General features: G+C 51.2%; 2 protein-coding genes across 4 annotated transcripts in view; one reads left to right on the forward strand and one right to left on the reverse strand.

Annotated features, from left to right (window-relative positions):
• Nucleotides 1-2,681, forward strand: part of Ncf1 (neutrophil cytosolic factor 1) — an 8,774-nt gene extending 6,093 nt beyond the window's left edge. Inside the window, exons 8-11 of the mRNA XM_005344663.3 lie at nt 1,010-1,127; nt 1,517-1,624; nt 2,128-2,273; nt 2,453-2,681. Of these exons, the coding sequence (XP_005344720.1) occupies nt 1,010-1,127; nt 1,517-1,624; nt 2,128-2,273; nt 2,453-2,571 (491 nt within the window). The 3' untranslated portion in view covers nt 2,572-2,681. The remainder of the gene's footprint in view (nt 1-1,009; nt 1,128-1,516; nt 1,625-2,127; nt 2,274-2,452) is intronic.
• A 2,855-nt stretch (nt 2,682-5,536) lies between these two features.
• The window catches only part of LOC102000749 (general transcription factor II-I repeat domain-containing protein 2), a 37,959-nt gene continuing 31,802 nt past the window's right edge, over nt 5,537-11,693 (reverse strand). For all 3 annotated transcript variants that reach the window (XM_026787865.1, XM_026787868.1, XM_005344665.2), the window contains 4 exons: nt 10,927-11,010; nt 9,840-10,023; nt 9,375-9,403; nt 5,537-7,530 (listed from right to left, as the gene is read on the reverse strand). In XM_026787865.1, coding sequence (XP_026643666.1) covers nt 5,957-7,530; nt 9,375-9,403; nt 9,840-10,023; nt 10,927-11,010 — 1,871 coding nt within the window. In that variant the 3' untranslated portion in view covers nt 5,537-5,956. The remainder of the gene's footprint in view (nt 7,531-9,374; nt 9,404-9,839; nt 10,024-10,926; nt 11,011-11,693) is intronic.

Genomic DNA, 11,693 nt, shown 5'->3' on the forward strand with positions numbered 1-11,693 from the left:
CACAGAGAAACCCTGTCTCGAAAAACCAAAAAAAAAAACCCAAAAAAAAAAACAAAAAACCAAAAAAAAGAAAAAAGAAAAAAAAAAGAAAAAAGAAGAAAAATAGGAGGCAGAGAGGGCCAGGGAGGAGCAGACATCTGGGACCGTGCGAGCAAGGTGGAGGCTGGTATAAGGTACAAGTGATGGGGAACAGAAAGCTGAACTCAGGCACGCTTCCTGGGGGGAATGTCATCGTCGCCCAAGGGAGAAGCTGGCAATTCCAGGGCTTAAATGGCCTCTACTGCATTTGAAAGCAGAAATGTTTAGTCATGCTTAAAGATTGTGAAATTCCACTTGGGTGTGGTGAGGCACACCTGTCACCTCAGCTACTCAGGAGGTTCATGCAGGAGATGCTCAAGTCTAAGGCTGCATAGGCAGGCTGCAGAGCATGGCCCAGTCAGCAACATGGGAATGCCCTGCTACAAAAATATTGTAGAATCCCCCAGTGAGGGGTTGGGGTGTGGCTCAGTGGTAGAGCTCCTGCCTAGAATCCCCCAGTGAGGGGCTGGGGTGTGGCTCAGTGGTAGAGCACCTGCCTAGAATCCCCCAGTGAGGGGCTGGGGTGTGGTTCACCAGTGGAGTTCTTTCGCTGCATGTTGCAAACCTTTGGTCCCTTCCTTACACTGTTTAATCTTTAAAAACCTAGAGAGGAGCCAGGTGGAACCCTTTAATCCCAGCACTCAGGAGGCAGAGGCAGGTGGATCTCTGAGTTTGAGGCCAGCCTGGTCCACAGAACTAATTCCAGGATAGCTAGGACTGTTACACAGAGAAACCTTGTCTCGAAACAGACAAACAAACAAAAACCTAGAGCGGGAGACCTAGGAAAAGATCTGAGGGGACAAAGGAGGGACTTTGTGTGCTGTGGTGGTGGCTGAACAGTTGGAAGAAGCCTAGCACCTGGGGAGGAGGGAGCAGAGCGCTGGGAGCTGAGTAAACTCTCACCTCACTGGGTGCGCCCTCCGTGGACCAGGTGAACCATATGTAACCATCAAAGCCTACACCGCTGTGGAAGAGGATGAGGTGTCCCTGTTGGAGGGTGAAGCCATTGAGGTCATTCATAAGCTTCTGGATGGCTGGTGGGTGATCAGGTAGGAGATCCCTCTCCCGCTGCACCCATCTACCTGACTGGGTCCGGGGAACCTCACTTGGGCTCTGAGCTAACTTGACAAAGGAAATCAAACAAACAAAAGCCAAATCAAGAAGGAAAAATGACAGAGTCTCTTAAAGGTGTCACAACACACAATGTCAGGATCCACACCTGACTTCCTGCCCAGACTCAGAAGGGTGGGTAGGGGCTGGAGGGGGGGCGGGGACTTCTGTCGCTACAGATAAGGAAACAGGCTGGCCCTTTTGGGTGTGAATGTTTGAAGTTTCTTAGCCTGCATTGGTCCCCATGGCTGAGGCACTCTGAAGCCCTCCAGCTCTTGTGAGCACACCCCCTTGACTGCCTGAGCCTCCAGTGTGGCCCATCTTGCAGGAAAGGAGACGTCACCGGCTACTTCCCATCCATGTATCTGCAGAAGGCTGGGGAGGAGATTACCCAGGCCCAGAGGCAGATCAGAGGCCGTGGGGCACCTCCGCGCAGGTGAGAGCCGCCCCTCCCCCACTGCCACGACTGGGCAGGCCTGAGGGAGGGCCACAGGGTCCTGGCAGGTTTAGCGCTGTGCCTTCACCGGTGCTGGATGTGGCAGGCACGGATGGAGAGGAAGGTAGGAACAAGGTAGTGAGAAGCTCGCTGATGCTTAGAGGCCTTTGGGATGGTCAGTGAGGCCTGGGAAGTCCCAAAGTAAGGACATGTTGATGGCCAGAGCAGGTGTGGGCAACAGGCCTGGGCTCTGGGACAGGAAAAGATCTGGGATACCCACAGCTCTTGCAGATTTTCCTGCCTGCACTCCATTTGCTAAATATAGGCTTAGGACCTGAGGGGATGCCACAGTCCCTCTGCACCCACTTGCTGGGGTTAGACTTAGGATTTCAGGGTGCCATCGCCTCTCCTCACCCTTTCTCAGGCCAGGCTTGGGATCCCAGGGACCCCGCGTGCAGGGGACAGGGATTCCGGGCCACTGACTCCTCCATCCTGCTTGCCAGGTCGACCATCCGAAATGCACAGAGCATCCACCAGCGTTCTCAGAAGCGCCTCAGCCAGGACGCCTACCGTCGGAACAGCGTCCGATTCCTGCAGCAGCACCGTCGCCCAGCACGACCTGGACCGCAGAGTGCGCAGGGCACAAAGAGTGAGTGCCGGAAGAGGGCGGGGCCAGGGCTGGAGGGCGGGACCAACTAATAAATCCCATCCCATCCTCCCCTAACCCTAGGCGGACTAGACCTATCGGGGTTGGGTGGGGTGGATGGAGCGTTACTGTCTGCTTAGGGCTGGGAAGCAGAGCTTCTAATGGTCCTGACATTCCGGTAGACAATCCGTCGACTCAGCACAGCAAGGCGCAGCCCGCAGTGCCCCCGAGACCCAGCGCGGACCTCATCCTGCACCGCTGCACAGAGAGCACGAAGCGGAAGCTGGCGTCTGCCCTGTGAGGGCGCTGCAGCCTCTAGAAGGCGTCCCATTCCTATCCCTGTATATACTTGTATATAGCTGTGGTCAGAGGTTCCTCCCTTACCTTAATAAATGTTGTTTGGAGTGAACTGAGACTCTAGTCAAGGACGGGACTGGGGTATTGCTTTGCTCCAAGGGTATTGCTTGGGGCAGTGAGCGCCGCTGGGGTAGTTGCAGGATCAGAGAAAGGTCTGGTTGCACGCTGCTTTAGTCTTAGCCAAGAACAAGTTTGCAGCAGGCCAAGTGCTTTAGTGAGGCCCTGAGACAGCAGTTCTCAACCCACAGGAGTCGCCTAGGGCAACGAGGAAACACAGATACGTGCCTTACGAGATTCACAACAGTAGCAAAGTCACAGTTATGAAGCAGCAATGAAAATTTTATGGTTGGGGTGCCCACGATATGAGGAGCGATTAAGGGTCGCAGCATTAGGAAGGCTGAGAAGCACTGCCCTAGGGTCTGTGGACGGCTTCCAGCTGACCCATCCCCTGCATCCTATAATCGGCTGTGTCTGTGGTCCAGCATCTGGGAGGTCAAGGCAGAGGCTCATGTCTGTAATTTCAGAACCAAGAGGCAAGGAAAATGCTGCCAGGTTCAAAGTCGGTCTGGACCGAGACCCTGTCTCAAACCACTGCACCCTAAGGTGTAATCTTAGCATAGAGGGTCCTGGGGGCTATGACGGAAAGCAGCAGTTCATTTGTGGACAGTACCCACCACGGTCATTGCTTTCATGTCCCTAAGACTTTGCGACAGGTGGTTCCTTTCCCAAATGCAAAGAAACTGTGCTGGTTAGTCTTCCATCAACTTAACCAAACCAAGCTGAAAGAAGGGATCTCTATGGAGAAAATGCCTCCATGGGGCTGGAGAGAAGGCTCAGCAGTTAAGAGCATTGACTGCTTTTCCACAGGACCCGGGTTCAATTCCCAGCATCCACATGGCAGCTCACACCTGTCTGTAACTCAGTTCCAGGGGATCCAATAACCCTCACACAAACATATATGCAGGCAAAACACCAATTATTGAAAAATAATTTATAAAAGAGAAAATGCCTCCATAAAACCAAGCTGTAAAGCTGGGTATAGTAGTACACATTTTAATCCCAGGAGGCAGAGGCAGGTGGATTTCTGTGAGCTCAAGGCCAGCCTGGTCTACAGATCGAGTTCCAGGACAGGCTACAGAGAGAAACCCATGTGCACACATGAATTCATGTGTGCTGATTCAGGATCTCATGCAGGTCAGGTGGCCTCAAATCCCCTAGGTGGTAGATGACCTTGAGACCCTGATCACCCTATCCCCACCTGAGTGCTGGAATTCCAGAGGTGCACATCCCCCTCCATTTGGTTTTCTGTATTTCTGATCTTGCTGATGCTGCCTTGTACCAGCCTTAGTGTCTCCGGCCAAAGGCCTGTGTGTGCAGGGAAGCCCTAGAGAGAGCTGCCAGCCAGTCAGACATCACCGCCTGCTGGCTGTCTGTCTTCCTGAGTGTGCATACAGTACGGGGCTTACTCCAGTGTCCTTGGGCTTGAAATCCAGAGATACAAGTCCACAGCCCAGGGGATGTTGGCAGTTTCCTTAGGGTAAATCCATAGGAAGGAGGCAGAGGCTATTCGGGGCCTCACTAGCGTGGGCCTATGAACACATAGGTTTTTAAAACAGCTTCTCTTTTGTCAAGACAGGGTTTCTCTGTGTAGCCCTGGAACTCACTCAGTAGAACAGAACTCAGAAACCCACCTGCCCTTTCCTCCCAAGTGTGAGATTACAGATGTGTGCTACCATGCCTAGCTAGCTGGACCACATTGTATGTGTACTGTATGAACTGGATTCACTCTTGTTAGGTGGGTGTGTCCTTCTGGGATGGATTTATCTGGGCCACTTCTCCTTATCCTTTTTTTTTAATTTTTTTATTTTTTTTGGTTTTTCTAGACAGGGTTTCTCTGTAGCTTTGGAGCCTGTCCTGGAACTCCCTTGGTAGACCAGGCTGGCCTCGAACTCACAGAGATCCACCTGCCTCTGCCTCCCGAGTGCTGGGATTACAGGCGTGCGCCACCACCGCCCAGCATTCTCCTTATCCTTTGACTGATGGACATTAATGCCTGGTCTGAAGAAACAGCAGCAAATCAAGAACCAGCTTCCCGTGGGAATGGAGGGATGGCTCAGTGGGTAAAGGCGCTTGCTGACAAGCCCAGTGGTCTGAGTTCAACCCCTGGGACTCATGTAGTAGGAGAACTGACTTTCACAAGTTGTCCTCTGACCCCCACGTGTGCGCTGTGACACAAACGCACAGCCTACCCACATAAGCACATACAAAACAAATACATGTTAAAAAACAAAAGAGTGCCCAAGCCAGTTCCTTCCCCAATTACCCTGCCACACAACTCCGTAGTCATGCCGTTGCCATAGTTACTGAAGAACTATGTTCCCGCCCACAGTCCATCCTCACCCACGGTGGAAGGGCCTGTCAGCCCCCACAGGGTCCCATATCACATTCCACAGTAGAGAAGGATTCTGGAGCAGACGCCATGGAGTGTTCCTGTAATCCCAGCTCTTTGGAGGCTGAGGCAAGAGGGTCTGGTCTCTAGGTCAGCCTGGTCTGCATCATGAAGTTCTGTCTTAAAAGAGGAGGAGGGAGAAGGACAGAGAAAGGAAGGATGGAGGAGAGAAGATGGACGAAGAGGAGGGGAGAGGAAGAAGGTGATGATGGCCTTAAAGCCTCAACTTACCTGTCTGTTAAATCCTTGTTAGTTACTCTGATCTTCTCCAGACACAGGAATTCTAGAATATGGGACACTGTCTCCAGACAATTGTCCTTAAACTCAGGAGCTTACTAGACCACAGGTCACAAGCTGGTAAAATGGCGAGACACCCGTATGTGCGAACACCCCTCCACATACATACACACACACACACACACACACACACACACACACACACACACACACACACATTCAGTGGGTTTATTACAAACTGTATTATGTGAAAGAACAACACAGGGGCAGTCAGGAACAAAGGCACCAAACACCGGAAACACCTCAGTTATACTGAACCTCTTCAAATGCCATCTGAACAGGTGTGATATGCAAACTAGGGTTCCAATTCAAAGAGGGACTTTCATCCCATTGAACCAGGAGGTTTTAACAGTTGGTTGCTCTCATTTCACAACCTCTTAGGCCTGGGACAGTCTAGGTCTCCACACAATGGGGGAACAGGAGAACAGCGGCCATATTTCCACTCCTTCTGTATCTCTTCCAGCACTTTCTCTGGGGTCTCGATAATGATACACGTAGCCCAGGCTGATGGCAAAGTCAAACTCAGATCCTCCTGCCTCGACCTTCCCAGTACCGGGATGTCAGGCCCCGGCCCTCTCCTCCCTCAGGTCGCTACCTGTGCCGAGCCCCACTGTGCCTCCTTCTTGCTCAGCTTCATGATGGAGAAGAGCTGCTCGCAGATGTGGGTGCTGCTGAACATGGACAGCATCTTGGCACAGTGGAGCCTGTATCTGGGGTAGCTGCTCCAGAGGTGCTTGTAGAAGTCCGGGACGCCCACCTTGTCGTACTTGGTCCTGAGCGCCGTGTTGCACTGCAGGTCGATCACCTCCATCTGGAGCTCCTCAGGCACGCTGTCGATCTGGACGGAGAAGGGGGAGCTCAGCAGCGTGAGCTCCTTCTCCCAGGCCTTGAAATCCGCCAGCCGCCTCTGGAACTCGGTTTTGAGTTCCGCTATCTTGGGTATGTAGTTAAGCCCATCACTCTCACTCTGGGAAACTAACTTCAGCGTGGGGAAGTGGGCTAAGTTGTTGCTGGCCAGGTGCGTCTCCCAGAGGCACAGTTTTGTTAGGAAGGCCCGGATGAAGTCGTACATCTGTGTCACCATCTGTGAATGGCCTTGGAGGGAGGCGTCCAGCGTGTTGAGGTGTGTCGTCATGTCCACTAGGAAGGCCAAGTCCAGGATCCAGTCCTGGGAGCTGAGCTGGGGCACGGGTTTGCCCCTGGAAGACATGAACAAGTCTATTTCCTCCAGGGATTCGAAAAACCTCCTGAGGACCAGCCCCCGGCCCAGCCACTTGAGAGATGTGTGGTACAGCAGGCTACCGTATTGGCTGTCCAGCTCGTAGAGCAACGTTGTGAAGTCACCGTGGTTCATGCCACGGGAGCAGATACAGTTCACTGAGTCTACCACCACGTCCATGACGTGGCCCATCCGTAACTTCTGGGAGCACAGCCACTCGGGGTGGATGATACAGCACACGGACTTGAGGTCGGCCCCCTTGCAACATGAGGCCGCCCTGGCTCTGAGCTTCGTCACCAGCCCACTGTTGGCGTCCACCATGGCCGGGGTGCCAGTGGAGGCCACGCTCACCAGCTTGGACCAGTCAATACTGAACTTCTTAAGACTATTCTCTACACAGAGAAGGATCTCATTTCCGGACTTGGCGCCTGTCATGGGCACAGTGTCCAAAAGCTCCTCGGCCACGTCAAAGTTATCATCTACGCCGCGGATGAAGATGGCCAGCTGGGTGGTGTTGTTGATATCTGTGATCTCATCGATGGCAATGGAGTACGCCACAAACGACCGGATCTTCTGTCGGACTGTCTTCCATATGTTCCCGGCCAGGTCTTCCACGGGCGGTGCCACGGGGTTCGCAGGTGGACTTGTGCTGGAGAACGCTTGCTCGGGGCACACGATGTCCGAGGCCCCCACGAGGTACTTCTGCAGCCCCGCTTTCAGTTCTTGCAGCTTCTCGTCCCGCGCCTGCCCCGAGTACTGGTCATAGTGCCGGCTGTGGTTGGTCTGGTAGTGGCGGCGCAGGTTGTATTCCTTGGACACTGACACGCTCTGCTTGCAGATCAGACACGTGGGGATGTTCTGCACCTCCACGAAGAAATATGCTCGCTCCCACTTTTCTTGAAACACTCGGCCCTCCTGGTCTATCTTCCGTTTTCCCACTTTACAGAGACAAGGAAAGGTGATTTCGCAACTCCCTATTCCTCACCCCGTTTTCTTGTATTTTTGAGAGAGGGTGTCCTGATACCTCCTCAGCTGGCCTCAAACTCACTAGGCAGCCAAGAACTAGGTAGGAGACCTTGAATTTTGATCCTCTAGCTTCCACTTCCTGAAAGTGAGATTATTGGCACGTGCCACCATGCCCAGCCTCTCTCTGAATCTCTCCATATAGTCCTGGCTGTCCTGGAAGTCACTATGTAGACCAGGCTGGCCTCAAACTCGGAGAGATCCGCCCATCTCTGCCTCCTGAGTGCTAGGACTAAAGGCCTGCATCACAATACCTGGCTCTCTTTCTCTAGTTTTGTTGAAACTGCCTTAATCTGTAGCTCAGGCTGGCCTTGAACTCCTAGCAGGACTCTTGCCTCAGTTTCCTGGGTACTGAGATCACAGCTGTGTGCCACCTTACCTAACTTCCCAAGAGAGATTTGAAATATTAAAGTAGGGACTAAGCAGAGGCAATATATGACTTAACCTGCTGTCCACCTCAAAAGACCCAGGGTAAGGCCAGGCAGTGGTGGTGCATGTCTCTAATCCTAGCACTTGGGAGGCGGAGGCAGGTGATTTCTGTGAGTTTGAGGCCAGCCTGGTCTACATAGAGAGCTCCAGGACAGGCTCCAAAGCTACGCAGAGAAACCTTGTCTCAAAAAAACAAAAACCAAAACTAAAAAATAAACAAAGGTAAGTGGAGCAGTTACTGATAACACAAATATGAAAATTTATCTTAAGAAAATGTAGTTGGGTAACCAGGTGTAGTGGTCATAGTGGTGCATGCCTCTAATCTTAGTACTTGGGAGGCAGAGGCAGGTGGATCTCAGTGAGTTCGAGGTCAGCCTGGTCTAAGATCTCTCAGAGTGAGTATACCAGGACAGTCAGTTGAAAAACAAACAAACAAAAAAAAAAAAGAATGAAAGAAAGAAAGGAAGGAAGAAAAAGAGAGAAAGAAAGAAATTGTAGTTGGGGCCAGCGTGTGATAGAGCACTTGCCGACTATGCTTGAAGCCCTGGCTCTGATATCCAACACCACATAAAACCAGGCATGGTGGGCTGGAGAGATGGCTCAGTGGTTAAGAGCATTGCCTGCTCTTCCAAAGGTCCTGAGTTCAATTCCCGGAAACCACATGGTGGCTCACAACCATCTGTAATGAGGTCTGGTGCCCTCTTCTGGGCTGCAGACATATACACAGACAGACTATTGTATACATAATAAATAAATAAATAAATAAATAAATAAATAAATAAATAAATAACCAGGCATGGTGTCATGAGTGTGAATCTAGCACTTGGGAGGTGGAAGCAGGAGGATTGCTGTGATTCTGAAGCCAGCCTGAACTACACAACGAGTTCTAGGCTAGTCCGGGACTGCAGGAATGAGATGTCTCCCAACACCTAACAGCTGGGTGTGGTGATGCACACCTATAATCCCTGCACCCAGAAGCAGGAAGCAGAGGCTGGTGGATCTTCCGGGAGTTTCCAGGCCAGCAGAGCTACACACTGAGACTGTCTCAAACAATAACAAACACCAACCAAACAGAAGGTAACCAAAGAGAAATATATGTAAACCAGGGTTGTGGATGGAGATCAAAGGCAGGGTGCTTGCCTGGCATGTGGAAAACCCTGGGTGTCATCTCCAGCCCCACAACAAAACAAACATAACAAGCACACTTGAATGTGCATGCATGCCACTGGAAGGCTCCAGGCTGCAGACATGGGACTCTGTCCCAAGTGCCCGCCAAGACACTCCCGAAAGCACCACGTCCCGCAATGTTCTTACTTCGTAGAGTACTCACCATTACTAAGTTCCAGTCCAGGAAGGGGTCTGCGGGGAGACACAGGAAAGAGAGGGGGAGCTCGTTTTCATTCTGCCCAGCTAGCTGCGTCTCCACACTTTTGGTGGGATCAGCACAATGCTAGGCAAAGTCGGAAGTCAGGCCAAGGGGCGCTGCCCACGATGCTCAGCAAGATGCTTGCTGCCAAGCCTGAGACCTGACTGAGTTCAATCATGGCCCACATGGGGGAAGGAAAGAACTGATTTCTGCAAGCTGCCCTCACACACGTGCCATGACAAGCCCCTCGTAAATAACTGCAATAAAAAAATAATACAAGGAACCAGAGTAGAGACACAGCTCTGTCAAAGAAGAGAGGGAAAGCCTTGGGACATTCGGCTCCCCACGGCTTGTCTCCTGGCCGAGTTCGTGCACTCGGCAGCTGCCCACGTCCAGCTGCGTTCTCACGTGCAGCTGGGAAGCGCTCACCTGACGACAGTGAACTTGATGAAGTCTGCTGCGTCCAGGATTCTCCTCATGGAGCTGATCTCCAGGTACCCGGGGGCTTTGAACACCACTCCTGGGGGCATGCCGTCGATCACCACACAGCCGGGGTTAAAGGTGATTTTCCTGTATGGAACCTTCACAGGGAAGTCCACTCCTATGGCCTCCCCTGTGATGAGAGGCGGGTGTAAACTGGGTGACTTTGGAGCTTACTTTTCCAAAACTCTGCTTTTTGTTCTTGGTCTTTTTTCTTTTTCTTTCTTTTTTTTTTTTTTTTTGAGTCAGGGTCTATGGTGGCCCAGACTGGACTTGAATTCATAGCAATCGGCCTCCTAAGTGCTTGGATTACATGCTAGGCTGTCCATGCTTGGTTGTTAATGTCAACATCTGAGCTGGACCTAGAGGCACACACACAAAATCTCTGCTGCTTGAGTGGCTGAGGAGTAAGATCACTGGAGTCTAAGTGTCAGGAGTCAGCTAGGGTGGCATAAGTGACAAGCTGTCTCCAAACTCAGCAATGACTGAGCTGAGCCTCGTGACACAGGCCGAGGCTAAAGCAGGAGGCCGAAAGCGCAGACTGCTTACTCTACGGAGACTTTGGGAATACTTGCAAATGGCACTGGCCTGTACTTCTGGCACTTTCCAAGGGCAATGCAAGCATGTCCTGACTGAGTTCAAGGCCAGGCTAGGCTATCTAGCCACATCCTGTCTCAAAAATAAAAAAAAAAAAAAAAAGAAAAAGTATTTTGGTTAGAGACTAGAACAGGCCTAGAGTACTTTCAATGTTCAAGGCTTCAGAAATGGGTGGAGGGGGTAAAGTTTACAAATTTGGGGGCTGTAGAACAGCAAAGATGACTCAGCAGTTAAGAGCACTTACTGCTCTTCCAAAGGGCTGAGTTTGATTCCCAGTACCAATACTGGATGGGTAGCAACTGCCTGTAACTCCAATTCCGAGGGATCTGGCGCCCTCTTCTGGCCTCTAGAGATACTGCACTCCCATGTACATACCCAACCCACAGACATAATTTAACAAATACATACATTTTGGATGTATAACAAGACAGAAGCTTACCAAATTTTCTGCTGAAAAGGTAGTTCACCTGTTCTCGAAGCTGCTTAATTTTCTCAATGCCAGACAGTCTCTCTTTCTCATTATCTAAAAAAAATTTGGAGAAGCAAACCAGGCTCATTCATATGTTTTTTTTTTCCCTCTAAGACATGTATTAGCAGAAATGCCTGTTGGCACTTTACCTGCTGTGGTGGTTTGAATAGGTATGGACCCCAGAGGCTCATGTGTTTGAATGCTTGGCCCATAGGGAGTGGCACTATTAGGAGGTGTGGCCTTGTTGGAGGAAGTGTGTCACTGTGGGGGCGGGCTTTGAGGTCTCATGTGCTCAAATTATGCCTAGTGTGGTACACAGTCTCCTTCTGCTGCCTGTGGATCAAGATGTAGAACTCTCAGTGACTTCTCCAGCACCACATCAGCCTGCACCCCGCCACGAAGATAATGGATTAAACCTCTAAAACTGTAAGCCAGCCCCAATTAAAAGTCTTCCTCTATAAGAGTTGCCATGGTCATGGTGTCTCTTCACAGCAACAGAAACCCTAACGAAGACACCTAAATCACCTGAGCACAATAACTAAGAGTTTGGGAAATCCACAAAATGGAAGCCATTACAGATGATCATTTTCCGAATGACAACCCTATAGAAATATACCCCATATCACTTTTAAAAATTTATTTGGCCGGGCGGTGGTGGCGCACACCTTTAATCCCAGCACTCGGGAGGCAGAGGCAGGCGGATCTTTGTGAGTTCGAGACCAGCCTGGTCTACAGAG

Source organism: Microtus ochrogaster, chromosome 2 (genome assembly GCF_000317375.1).
Source record: "Microtus ochrogaster isolate Prairie Vole_2 chromosome 2, MicOch1.0, whole genome shotgun sequence".
Lineage (NCBI taxonomy): Eukaryota > Metazoa > Chordata > Mammalia > Rodentia > Cricetidae > Microtus > Microtus ochrogaster.